The 14,458-nt window shown below is 42.7% G+C and overlaps 1 protein-coding gene across 1 annotated transcript in view; it reads left to right on the forward strand.

Moving 5' to 3' along the window:
* The window catches only part of DDX23 (DEAD-box helicase 23), a 497,343-nt gene that overhangs the window by 303,150 nt on the left and 179,735 nt on the right, over positions 1 to 14,458 (forward strand). The window contains exon 14 of the mRNA XM_044083796.1: positions 5,660 to 5,811. Within this exon, the coding sequence (XP_043939731.1) occupies positions 5,660 to 5,811 (152 nt within the window). The remainder of the gene's footprint in view (positions 1 to 5,659; positions 5,812 to 14,458) is intronic.

Raw genomic sequence — 14,458 nt, forward strand, 5'->3', positions numbered from 1 at the left:
AAATTGCAGAAGATACCTCAGATTTCTTGCAGGTTCAACCCATTATCAATTCTCTGCATTGCCCTTTGGCTTATCTACTGCGCCCAGAGTATTCACGAAATGCCTGGCATCAGTAATTGCCTACTGCAGACTTCAAGGGATACAAATATACCCATATTTGGACGACTGCCTGATCCAAGCGGACAGCAAGCACATACTTCTGAAACATCTGGCTTTTGTAATAATGTTGTTGAATTCTCTGGGATACACAGTCAACAAAAAGAAATCAAGGCTAATACTCTCTCAGAAAATAATTTTCCTGGGTGCCAACTTGGACACAAAAACCCAGATGGCCTACCTCACGCCAGAGAAGCAGGGGCAACTAACTCAATACTTTAGAAAACTAGCAAATTTCACCAGGCTGACTGCAAGGAAAATCCTGCAGGCTCTGGGATTCATGGCATCTTGCATCCTACTAATCCCATGTGCAAAGCTGCGTATGAGGAAACTTCAATGGTACCTGAAAAACCTATGGTCTCAACACAGCCACAGTTTGGAAACAATAATACCACTAATTCCATGTCTTCAAAAGGAATTTCTGTGGTGGGCTCAAGCATGCCAAACAAACACAGGTCTCCCATTCTGCAAGCCTCAAGCAAATCAAGTCATCACAACAGACGCCTCGGACTACGCCTGGGGGGGCGCACATGACAGATCGGTGCATTCAGGGCAAATGGTCCCAAAAAGAAAAGCACCTTCACATCAATCAAAAGGAAATGCTAGCAGTAATAAATGCTATTATAGCTTTCAAAGACCTTCTGCATCCAGGTCAACTATTGATAAGGACAGACAACACCACAGTAATGTGGTATATAAACAAACAGGGAGGAACCCATTCATACCCCCTATGCAGGCTGGCCATGTCACTTTGGAACATGGCCCTGGAATTACAAATCGAACTTCAAACACAGTACTTGCTAGGCAAGGAAAACACGCTGGCAGACAACCTAAGCAGAAATATGACAGATCCACACGAATGGAAGTTGCATCCTCAAGTTTTTACAGAGATAATTCAAGCATGGGGAAGGCCAGACATAGATCTCTTTGCCTCCCACAAAAATCACCAATTGACAAAATTCTGCTCAAGGACTTTTCATCCACAGGCCTGGAGAGTGGACGCTCTCTCTTTCAGTTGGACAACAATGACAGTTTATGCCTTTCCACCTCTTCCTCTGCTGCCCAAAGTTCTATTAAAAACCAGAGCAGACAGACCAAAGATGATTCTCATTGCTCCAGACTGGCAAAGACAGCACTGGTACCCACTCCTGAGGAGCCTGACGCATTCCCCTCCATGGACCCTACCTCTAATGCCTCTTCTTCTGACTCAGCACAGCTTCAAAACTCTTCACAGTCAGCTGAAAACACTCAATCTGGCCGCATGGAAGATTCCTTAACATCACAACAGACCCTACTCTCCAAGGAGGTGCAGGATGTCATTTTGGAGGCCAGAAGGCCGTCTACTAGAAAAGCTTACTCCGCAAAATGGAAACGGTTTTGTGCCTGGAATGAGTAAAAGGGCCAGAATCCTGGAAAACTGAATTTACCTCAAATATTACAGTATCTAGCTGAGCTGCTAAGCAGTGGACTTTCATTCTCCTCCATCAGAATCCATGCCTCAGCCATTTCTGCAGAATACAACACTGATCCACCTTTATTCTCTCACCCCCTCTTAAGACAGTTCCTCAGAGGGGCTAAGAATATAAAACCCCCAAGGAAACAACCAATACCTGCTTGGGATCTCAATTTCATTCTAGAAAAGCTGACCTTGCCTCCTTTTGAGCCAGCTGCCTCAACAGATTTGCAATATTTGTCCTGGAAAACAGCTTTCCTTCTGGCTATCACCTCAGCTCGTAGGGTATCGGAACTACATGCCCTCATGGCTGTGCAGCCTTTTATCATCTTCCATCAGGACAGAGTTTCCTTACGAACCAACCCGTCCTTTATGCCAAAGGTGGGATCCAGGGTAGCTTTGAATCAGGCTATACACGTACCTACCTTTTACCCTAATCCTCAAAACAAAGGGGAGAGACTACTACATTCCACAGACAGCTGCGTTATTATTTGGACAGAACAAAGCCTTTCAGAAAATCAGAACAGCTCTTTGTGTCCTATGCTACAGGAGCTCAAGGGAAGCCAATTTCCAAACAGACAATCTCAAAATGGATAGCCCACTGCATGCGCTTTGGTTACTCTTTTCATGGTAAAACTGTACCTGCAGGCATCAGATCTCACTCCACAAGGGCCACAGCTACCTCTGCAGCTTTCCTCAGAGGAGTTCCTACCAAAGATATTTTGGAAGCAGCCACTTGGAGTTCTGTGCATACCTTCTCCAAGCACTACCACCTACCATTATACTCCAAAACTAGAGCAGGCTTTGCCACTGCAGTCTTGCAGGGCATTCTGGCTCCTCCTAGTTCCACCTAGTGCCTACCATCCCTTTCTTAGCTTTGGGATTCTACCCATCTGTTATGACTGCAGCTGTATGCACGATGAACATAGTACAGTTTTGTACCTACCATAAATGTAGATGTTCGAGTGCTAATACAGCTGCAGTCCAGGTTTCCCTCCCTCCTTCCCCTCTTGGGACAGGCCTATTGGCTAACACCTCATCATACAACCTGATAGGGGTATTCTTTTATTGTGTATTTGCTTGCAACTACTGTATTTTGATTATATTGCATTGCTTTATTACACAAATTTATGTATTGCCTTCCTTCTGGGGGCACCTGACATCTGGGGCAAGAAAAACTGAAGAAAATGGCGTCGGCTGGTTCTTTTATACCCCTGGCGCACTGACGTCAGGGAAGAAGCGACGACAACCGATGCCGGACCTAGACTTTGGAATTTGGCCAACCGAGGACCTGCCTGACGGCAGGAGAACCCATCTGTTATGACTGCAGCTGTATTAGCACTCGAACATCTACATTTATGGTAGGTACAAAACTGTACTTTGTTTGTTTCCTTTTCTTTAGGTAAATTGAGGAAATGGGGTGTGTAAAGTGACTTCATTACTTGTTATCTGATTATTTTACACATGTATATAAGGAGAAGGGGTTAAGTTTACCTAAACCACCCAAGGCTCATTTGATTAGATCAGTTGCTACTTCCACTGCCTTCTCCAGAAAATCACTTGATGATATTTATGCTGCAGCCACATCTTCCAGTGTCCATTCTTTCATATCCCATTACATCTAGATATTCCTTTGGTTTGGCTGTCCACTGGAATATCCTTTCATGAGACCTTCAAAGGTTATTAGTAGCCAGGGACTCTGCCCCATCTGTTGAGGAATGATGGAAGAGACAACGTCATATATGAAGTAAAGTGCTTACCGTAGTGATAGATCTGTGTTGTTTGCTTTCTTCCTTCCCTCCTTCCTCAACTGCCCTCCCACTTTCCCCCATCCAGTTGTTTTTTCCTTTGTCCCTGGAGTGAATGCACTTATTGTCCCCATGGCTTGGTCATGCACTGTTTTAGCACTACCCCAGGAAGCAAGTTTCTTCTGTGAAGCATTTTTTTTTGTTGTTTTGTAGAAAGGCACAACAGATTTTATTTTATGGTATGGACAAAATTGATCTGAGCTAACTGTCTGGCTACAGGGGATTATGGGTAAGGGGAGGAGCCTGAACTTTGGATCCAAAGTCTGAGCGGCCACAGTCAGATCCTAGATGGGTCCAATAACCCATCCATTGAGGAAGGATGGAAGCTCAAATCTGTTGTTATGGTAAGTATCTAACTTGTTTCAGAACTTTCAGAACTGTATACTTTTTTTCTGATGTAGAAATATTTATTCAGCTTTCCGTGTGGTATTCGGGTTTCTGAAGTAAGCTTTATATTCTCCGTGTTGTTTTTATGGTGCTATTTTACCAGGATGACTGTAGTTCAACACTTGATATAAAAGAATTATCTGTATGCAATAAAAGTAGCCACGATGGAAATATTCATCAGATACATCTGTATGCAGTGAATGTGACACAAAACTTCTTTGCCACATATTTCATTGAAATGAAGAATGTTACATATACAATTACTATGAAGTACATTGGCACCCTCCAGATGCTCGATCCTATGCAGTTTGGTTTCGTCAAGGGGAAGTCATGTCTGTTAAATTTGGTCGACTTCTTTGAGACCGTCACTAAAGCCATGGATGAGGGGAAGATGGTGCATACCGCCTACCTGGATCTGACCAAAGTCTTTGATACTGTTCTCCACTCCGGTATAATAGATAAACTCTCTCAACTAGGCATCAATCCATATGTTACCAGATGGGGTAGCAAGTTGCCTCACTGATAGAACCCACGTAGTCAAAATAGGGGAAGCCACCTCAAGCAGTAGACCCGTAATGAGTGGTGTATCGCAGGGATCGGTCTTGGGGCCTCTGTTGTTTGGGATATACTTTTCTGAGGTGCAGGCCAAAACCACTGGGAAATGGCTGACCAAGTTTGCAGATGACTGCAAGCTGGATGCTGTCATCATTTCCCCTAGAGATGTTGGACATTCTTCAAGAGGGTCTGGCCCAAACAAATGACTGGTGCCAGAAACATGGCCTCAAACTGAATGCCAAAAAATGCATCATCATCCCCTCTGGGGAGAGTGACATCCCCACAAATTATCACATTAATAATAAAGTCCTAAGCACACAATCAGTCATGAGGCACTTGGGCACCCAGGTTGATAGCAAACTGACTTTTGACCACCATATTGCCTCCGTTGTATGGAAACCTTTCTACATGGCCCACCTCATTAGTAAGGGTATCTCATCCAGGGACAGGGTGGTCATAACATCCCTGTATGCTTCCCTTATAAGACCCATTATTGAGTACAATGCCCTTTTCGGCATGTACCTCACAATACACATGCAGCAGCTGGAAAGCCCACAGAGGTTCCTCACCAGGCGAATCCAGGGCCTCAAACATCTACCCTTCACAATAGGCTAAAGGTCCTGTCCCTCTACTCGGTCTCCTACAGACTCCTTAGAGGTGACCTCTGTCTGGCATGCAAAGCAGTCTCAGACCCTGCCTAATGAGACTGCTGCATATCCGCAAGTCAAGCTTCAGTCGAATAACCTGCATATGCGACCTCAACCGTGTCTGTGACATCAGTAGGACTTGTTGGCACGACAGCTTTGTGTCCTAGAGACGACCCCCCCCCCCTTTGTGGAATAGACTCCCTCTTCACATCAAGCAGAATACCTCATTAACCTCTTTTAAATGCATCCTGGATGGGAACAGAAAATACACCCCTGGGATTCCACCTGTGTCCCTGCTGGTCAGTGGCATAGGGTGCTGACTTGTTGGAACATGGGCTAAATTCTTTGCTAGCTTGCAATAGCCAAGTAACTTCCTATGATCCTGTGTCTTTGTACAGAAATTGACTTGCATATGGGTGTATCACATAGCTGTAGTAGCAGCCCACTTTGGGGTATTAGCTACAGAACTGATCATATATAAATCTATTGACTAACTTGAAAACAAGAATACTAAGGCGGTTGTTACTTCCATTTTAATATTTCAGTGTTGTTTAATTGCTGGAACCCTCCTTCTGGCAGTCATATAATTATTGTTACCAGTATATGAAGTTTTAATATTTATGCATTCACATAATATGTTTTCATTTTTACAGACTGTGATGTTTACAGCTACCATGCCTCCTGCAGTAGAAAGGCTGGCAAGGAGCTATCTGCGCCGTCCTGCTGTGGTGTACATTGGTTCTGCTGGTAAACCTCATGAAAGAGTTGAACAGAAGGTGTTCCTGATGTCTGAGGCAGAAAAGAGGTATGATTTACACATACACTTTTGTGTATATAGTAGATGCATGCTTTTTATTGAATGTTGAGTATGTAAATAATTAAGCGGTATTTTTATAAAGATTGATTGAATATGAATGGTTGAATCTTAGTGTGTGTTCGGGAGTGTGTGGAAGTTGTGGCATGAGTAGAGGTTAGCCCCCCACCCCCAACAAGTGTGCCTGTTTAGTGTGTGTTTGTACGTAGAGGTAAATTTGGTGAATCATGATTTGCCCTTTTAATTTCAATGAAATACAATTAGACTATATCTGCTGTGCCTTCAGACCCAATGGAACAAGTTCAATAAAATACCGTTCGAGTCTGCCTAACATCCATCCAGCCAGACCCAAAGTCAACTGTGGTTTTATGTCTGTATTTATAAGGGACCATATCATAGCTAGTTACCCAGAGAGCCAAAAACTGAACTTGGAAAACTCCATATTATACTAAATTGGACCAGTTGTGAGTTTATTGCCTGTTGGAGGATATCCTCCCTATCCCTTGAAGTTCATGTAAGGTTCTTAAATTTAATTAACTCCCATAAACAAAGCTCTATCATTAGAAGTGACTTTAACTACTCCTCAATAAACCAGTACACCTGCACCACCACCAGTGTAAGGTACGTCCAAAAGTTTTGAGGCCCAGTCCATGAAACTCCATGGATCAGATTGTTACAAAATCTTACAAGAGACGTAACATTCATGACTTACTACTTGTATAGTAGGAGGTTGGCATAATGGTTAAGAAATTTCCCTTACAGACACAAGGTGCAGGGTTTGATTCTCACATGGGTTAATTGGCTAGGCGTAAAATGGCCCACAAGGGCAGTTAGCATAGTACTAATCTATGAACCTATAAAAGTATAGCATCATTGTTTACCGATCACCTGGTATCTTTGTCCCCAGTTAAGTCAAAACCGTAAGCTATTAACCTTTGCCCTCAAAATCTCTAATTCCACTGAAACCAATATGTCAGAATTCAAGTATTTCAAATGTACAAAACTCCCCAAATTCTGTGATATAGTCTCAAAACTACAGTAAGTAGCCTCACAATGTATAGAAATGGCAGTCCCAGCCAGATCAAAATGTAATGGGAAATTTAAAAACAAATCACCCTGGTAGACTACCAACATAAAAAGTCAGTAAAAGGAAAGACTTCACTAAGCATATTTAAAATTGAAAAACCCTTGGGTCAAAGACAATATCAGTAACTTGACTAAAACTTGAAAAGTACTATTAAGTCCACTAAAGCAATCCATGAATGTAGTTTAGCATTTGAAGCCAAAGACAACTACAAGTCCTCCTTTAGCTTCTTCAGGAACATAAGAAACATCTACCAGCACTGCACTGGACTCAAACAAAATGCCATCCCCTACTCTGACTCCATGGACATTGCCAGTGTACTAGCAAACATATTTGGTGTGAATGTTACTCCAGAGATGACTTTCTAAAGCCCTCCTACCTCCAAATCTCACAACCCCCCACATCATAACTAAAGAACATGTGCTGAAAGTGTTGTCAAAAAACAAAAACACTGCCTCCATGAGATATGATAATATACCAGGCTGTTTAATAAACAAACAGATAATCATGCCCCAGCATATCCACTCTTTTTAAGCTGTTTAACCTGAGCCTAGGAACAGACTTTGTTCCCAAAGTATGGTGTACAGCAGTGGTGATGCCACTTCTTAATAGTGGTCACATCATGCACCCCAAAAATTGTATACACATCAGCCTGATGAGTCTCATATGCAAGGCCATGGAACATGCTCTAACTGACCTGATAAATCTTAACATGAAAAACGGCATCATACTCCTGCTGCAGTTCAGCTTTGTAAAGGATAGATCCTGCCTGATGAATCTGGTGACCTTTTTTTAAAAGTCTTAACACAAGCTGTCAGCAGCGGTCATGCTGTCCACACAACATACGTTGATCTAGGTAAGGCATTTAACAGTATTTTCCCAGGTTAGCAGAGTTAATAAAGTTGGCACATAGCAAATAGATTCCTGTGTGCTATGACAGTTAATTGTTTAAAAGACAGAAGCCACACGGTGCAGCTGGGAGGTGCAGCATCAGAGTATGAAGGTAGCCAGTGCTGTGCTTTAAGGCTCAGTGCTGAGACCTGTCTTATTTGACATTTACTTTTCTAATCCCAAGAGCAAGGACCAAGATCTCTGGTTAACTAAATTTGCAGATGACTGTGTAAACTTGCAGTCATTGCCAAATCCACTTCTAATGACCGTGCTTTTCAGCAAAATCTTGCACTTGCAAAGACCTGGTGTGTGCTGAACATGGGTTTTAAAGTAAATTCTAAAATAAATGCAACATCTGTCACGTTTGGTAGATGATCTCTTCCCCAGCAAACAGCATAGATCATAGCCTGCTTGAAAATGAGAATGGTGTTAGTGACCATGAAACTTGCCATCTTATACTCTGCATTGATTAAGCCAGTGACAGAGTGCAAGTTTCTCTTTGGGATGTGGCTTATTAGAAATATTAATCATTTAGAAATATCCCAGAGGTTCTTAAGTAAGGTCAGCAATGGTGGAAAACTGTAAGCTACCAGAGATGACTAGAAGCACTGTCCTTGTACTCTGTATCAGAGATTCCAAAGAGGAGATCTGTGCCTTGCCTTCCATGCCATTAAGTACCTGGTGGTCTTGGATCTGTTGTATCTGTACAAGTCAAACAGCCCCACAAACAACAGAACCAGGCATCTGAATGTTTATCACAGATGAATAAAAAACAGTGGCAAGACGGGTTCCATTTCCCAGCATTTTCCCAAATTCTGGAATAAACAACATCTGCAGATCAAGCAGTGTGATACATTATCTTCCTTCATACTGGACATGGATGATTGGATGGGTATTCATAATTCACTTCAAGCTTGAGTGGTTAGCCCTGCTTGAGAGGAGGGACAGTCTAAGGATGGGTTTTGACAAGGTGTAATGGTTGTAAGGCTCACTTGCCTTGAATTTCCCTGTGATTCCTATTCCCATGACTAAACTGTCTGATGATTGGTATTAAACCCATGTGCATATAAAATATAAAAAAAGTATGTTAGTACATATATTTATGCATGTGTATGTGCATAAATTCACAACAGGGCCAGAGGGCTGATCCATTGTCTCACCCCTTTCCAGTAATTACTCAGCTTTGCAAACTACAGAAACATAATGTAAATCAAAAGTTTATAGTCATAATAGAGCAATTCAGATATATTTGTGGCTATTAAAAAGCATAGTTACTGAATGTTATTTAGTAAAGAGTGTCAAAAGGACCACAGTAAAAGAATAACTCAAGTCCACTGATTTTATTTGTGTAAGCAGACCTACTGAAGCAGGGGCAGAGACTCCACTTGCATGTAGTGACAGTCCAGGTTGATTAATGGGCCAGGCATTACATGGCTTGCTGAGATGATATCCTGCGTCAGAATGGGAATGCTGTTAGAGGTCTTGGAGCTTTGGTCAAATAAAGAAGCAAGGATGCCATTAAAAGTGTCTGTGATGCCTTACATGTACCTGCCTGGGCTGCAGCTTCATGAACTGTGTTGAAATAGCTTGTAAAGCTTGGAATTCAGCCCTTGTGGTAGGAAGGAAGGAACCAGATCCTTTGCTCATTGATCATCTATCTCAAGGAAATTTTAAGAGGTGCAAAGAAAAGGTAAAAACTATTCAGACAGTTAAGCAACTGTTTAATTGTCTTATTCCCATATGTAATAGCAACACTCTCATTCCCATATATAGTAGGAGCTTCCCCACTAAGCAGTGGCCCTTCTGCTGGAAGCAAGTTGAATAAAGCTTTTGAAAAGAGAAATTAGAGAGGAAGAAGCCAGGACAGGCAGAATTGTAGAGGGTAGGGACAAAGGAACACCCCTGCCTAAGATAACAGTCAATAATTTTAACTGTCTTTCAGATAATCCCTTTCCTCTCCTTTCTGAATGTGATAGGTGGATGACAGATTTTCAGAGAAAAGTGGTTTGCTATCACTTTGGACACATGGATGTTGAAGTTTGAAATGAAGTTTCAAACTTCTAGATTTGGAACAATATTCTGAAACTTTATTTCTTGGGCACTCTTCAGGTCCCTCAAGACCAAGTGACCCATGTGTCAGAAGTGGTAGACCAGCTGTTCACTTTTGTAACCATGGAAAGAGTTCCCTTTGGAGAAGAAAGAGCAACCTTTTATTCCAGGTTGTTTATATTGCCAAGAAAAGTCGGTCCTTGAAGATCCATTTGGACTTCTGTATTTTAAACAAATTAAGGGAGAAGAACTGTCAAAATGTTGATGCTGTTTTGCCTTTGTCGATGCCCTTTGCACTGATGGTAACTTAGACATTAACATTTTTCTGTGCATGCCAGTCTTCTAATGTAACAGGAATTTTCTCAGTTTCTTAGTCGACCCTACAACTTTCAGCTCACCCCCTTGCTCTGTGGGCTTTGCAGTGCTGTTTAGGTGTTTTCCAGATACTTAGCACCCATGTTTGCACACTTCATTGTCCATGGGCTGCACAATTACCCATACCTGGATGACTGGTTGTCCCAGGCTTAGTCCCAGACAGAATGCACTGCAGATCTATACCTTAAGATGGCAAACCAGAAGAGAGTAAATGATCTCCATTATTATGCAGAAGTCCATTCTGTGCCCTTCCATAGTCAAAACTGATGTCCTGACTGAAATCACTGTTGCAATATTCCAAAATGATAGATTTTCACCACTGATGTCCGGCCGGGGTACCAAAGCCTGAACCATCCCTACACCATGCATCCAACATGTGACCGCACATCATGGATGTAGGGTCACATAGACATAAATCCTCAGACTATCTTGCCGTCAGCTGAAACACTGGTCTTATGCCTGTCTCCATGTGGTCATTTGTGCCGTAATACTAATCCTGATTCAGATAAGTGCCCCATTGGGGAACCATCCTTCTTGTTTATACTGTTTTGTGTGATTTTGTTAGATGTCAGCTAGGAGGGAAAAGTACGAATGCCATAGGCACCAATCCTACAAAGTCCTCCATTCCCAGTGCCTGTTTTGTTCGAGTGTGAAACGCTACTACAAATCTTGTTCCATCTGCCAGTCCTTTGTACCCAAGACATTGAGATCCTGTTTTTTTGTCTTCGAATACATTTTTAGAGGTCCAGCATCTAAAATGGTTTGCCCAGTCTAAGGTGGCAGATCCCTGTACACCTGATGTACTATCCGCTCCCAAGAACAAGCTCAAGAGGCATAGGCCAGAGGCCCAGTCTGATTCTGACTTATGCTGTGAGGTTACTGAAGCTGGGGTACATTTAACTTTACTTCAGGCACCCTCTACAGTGACCCTATTGGAGGCTGGTGTGTCTGAGGACTGCATGTCCGAATTGCCTGTGCTACTAGAATGGAGAAGGGGGGACTGAGGATTGTTATTTAAGGGGCCAGAGGGCATCTCTCAGATTCTAGTACAGAAAGAAATTCCTGGATCTCTGATTGAGGTATGTCAGGGTCGAAGCCTCTGCACTTGGTTCAGGTGGTTATCACCCCTAAGAAAAATGACAGAAAATCAAACATGTTCCCTCTCCTCATCCTCGTAGTGAGAAGGATTGGATGGACTTTTCTCAGGGCCTATTCAAGGCCATTATAGCTGTTAAACCTTTTTCCTTTTCAGTTCTTCTACTGACGCCACAGAAGATTACTGTGGAATAATCTTCTTCTGAGAAGGAGGCCTCGAATTCTGATGACTGTTCCTTAGCTTGCTGCTCAAAAATTCATTCTCTTGGTCAGGTGCATTCAGGTGATGAGAATTCTGTCTCTCCTGATTCCCCTGTGGAAGAGGCATCCTTCGGAGAGACAATTTTAAATGTGATGAAACAGTGAGTGGGAGTCTAAGCACATCTCTGATGTCCGGAAACGATACTACAGATTTGATGTTGTCATTTCATTATGCATCACTACTGGGTCCATGGATCCAACCTTGGATCCAACAAAGCCAATTCTTCCAGACGTACGATCTGAGCCTCAGACTCCTCCCTCTCCCATAATGCCCCACCCCTTCTCCAACCCCTCATATATCATTTTCTGCCTTCCATCACAGACACGATTCCACAGCCTCTGCTCAGATAAGTGTTTTTTTCATTTTCTTCTGACTATAGCGAGTTCTTACTTTCTCTTTCTTAGTTCTCTGTTATACACATGTCAGTTTTAGTCTTGGTACCTCCCCTCCCTTCTTAGGTAGCTCCTTTTTAAAGTTATCACTGGCCTTCCGCCTTTCTCTTTAACTGCTCTCCTTCTTTCTTTTCTTTTATATATATATATGTGTGTGTGTGTGTGTGTGTGTGTGTGTGTGTGTGTATGTGTATATATATATATATATATATATATATGTGTGTGTGTGTGTGTATATATATATATATATATATATATATATGTGTATGTATGTGTGTGTGTATATATATAATGTGTACATATATATATATGTAATACTAGGAAAGTTTTTTTTTTTTTACTTTCTCTTATAATAGTGTTAGTGTGTGTGTGAGTTTCTGTTAGCATGTCGGACAAATCACTGGTTTCAAAAGGTGTGCCTCTTGTGGGCATAAGATTCGTGTATTGTCTTGGGCCAGGGCACTTAGCGGTCCAGTGCGATATCTGCTCAGCCTTCAGTCCCCGAGCCCTCACTTATCAATGTAACAAGTTCATCTTAAGAGGCCTTCTTCTGTCCTCTGGAGCTCAAACGTCCATCTCAAAGAAGTGTGCCCCCTTAGCTGCCCTGGGGCCATGGCTTCAGTTCCTGAGAAGCCCCAAAAATTATTGGATCTGTCTACTTCGAATCAGAGAAGTTATTCGGATCTATTAGAGCCAGCACTGGCCAAAACTTCTGCACTCTCAGATCCTCAGCCCTCGGTTCCAAGCAGTCTATCAGATCCCATGGAAGTAGTGTGGATCCAAAGATGTTCTTCGTGTTTCACTGTTGCAGTCATTACATTTGGGTTATCTGCCTGCAGGTCGCCCTCAGCCGACCTGAATATCAAAGTCTTGGATCCCTGCGTCGGATGCTGCCTCTTCTTCCATGACGTCAGGTCGTCACGGGTATAAAGCATGCAGCTGATACCATTACATCAGTCTTTCTTGCCGCGCAGTGCCCGAAGCAAAAGCAGTTCACATGTGCTGGTCTGTCAACTCCTGAAATTTTCGTTTTCGAGTTTTAGAACCAAAGTCTTCAAAAAAGCTAAGTACTCCATTGGGGATCCTTTTTCTTGCTCTTAACCGATGTCAGTAAAAGTTAAAAATTGTATTACCTGTGGAAAGCAAATACCTCATAAAGATTTTCATTCGTACTGCATTCCTTGCTTAGACCCAGACCACGACATCCCTCGCTGTCGGTTTTGTGCCTTATTCAATCCTCAAATTTTTCGTCGTCTGTTCATTTTTGCATCAAACTATTTCAGTACTTGGTTTAATTATCCAGAAATGGCTTCGGTAAGCCATCTGACTACCAACATTCTGAAAAAAACGTAAAGATAAAGACAGAGACAGACCACATAGGTCCAAAGCTGCCGATGACGTTTCCGTTAAGCTAGTCGCCAGTACTCAGGCGCTTTCGCAGACCCTGATACCCGCTACTTCAGATTTGCAGGCCTCTACTGAGACCTATACAGAGTCCGGTATGCCGCGAGATGCTTCTTCGACCATGGAACCTGCTGATGTCTCTACCTTGGATGGGTCCGGAGCCGCTGTGCAGGCACCGGCTTCTGAAGGTGTATTCAGGCCGACTGACTTGCATTTCAAACCGACGCCATCTTCTTCTTCAAGGCCTAAATCTCGACCCACGCTTAGAAAACCGACATCCAAACCGCATGGTCAGGCCCATATGCCTAAAAAACTAATGATAAGAATGGCTGAAGACCTTATTACTTTAATTAGGGGAAGCCAGCCTTCACCCTCTAAGAGACCTAGAACTAATTTTCTTTCTGATTCTTCTGATCAGGGTTCTGAAATTTCTGTTTCTTCTGATTACCAGGATTTGCCCTTATCTACCTATGAGGATTCTGATGCAGAGGACTCCATACCCTCTTCTTCCCCTCCAGGAGATTTTTCTTTTGGTGAAATCTTGCACACTCTTAGGGAGCATTTCTGCTGGGAAAGCCAGGATTACTCTGACTCCAAAAAGAGGCTTAGGGAATTTTTACTCCTACCTCAACACAGGCCTTTAGCTATCCCTCCTGTCCTGGACATTGTAGATGATGCCTTCTTGGAATCTAGCCTGGCCCCAGACACTTTACCTCTGGCTCCCAGGAAACCTGACAGGTATTACAGAGTACCTGACTCTCACAAGTTCCTCTTCAAGAATCCTACTGCGGACCCAGAGACAACTTCCCAGGGACCTAAAGGCATTAAGGCTACTACTGCCAAAAACCCTACCCCCCTCTGATAGAGATTCCAGGGCCTTGGACAGATGGGGTAAGAAGGTATTCACTTCTACTTTGGCCATTAGGGCCTTAAACTGCCAGTTTCATATGTTACAGTATCAACAGCATATTATGGGACTACTTAAACAGAAAATGATGTTGATTCCTGACTGTGCTGAAAATAAAGAATTACAGGATTTAATGCATTTTGCTGAACAAGTTGGTAAATATACTTTGCAGTGTGGTT

The sequence above is a fragment of the Protopterus annectens genome, chromosome 9.part0, assembly GCF_019279795.1.
Source record: "Protopterus annectens isolate FY-2018-M chromosome 9.part0, PAN1.0, whole genome shotgun sequence".
Classification (NCBI taxonomy): domain Eukaryota; kingdom Metazoa; phylum Chordata; order Ceratodontiformes; family Protopteridae; genus Protopterus; species Protopterus annectens.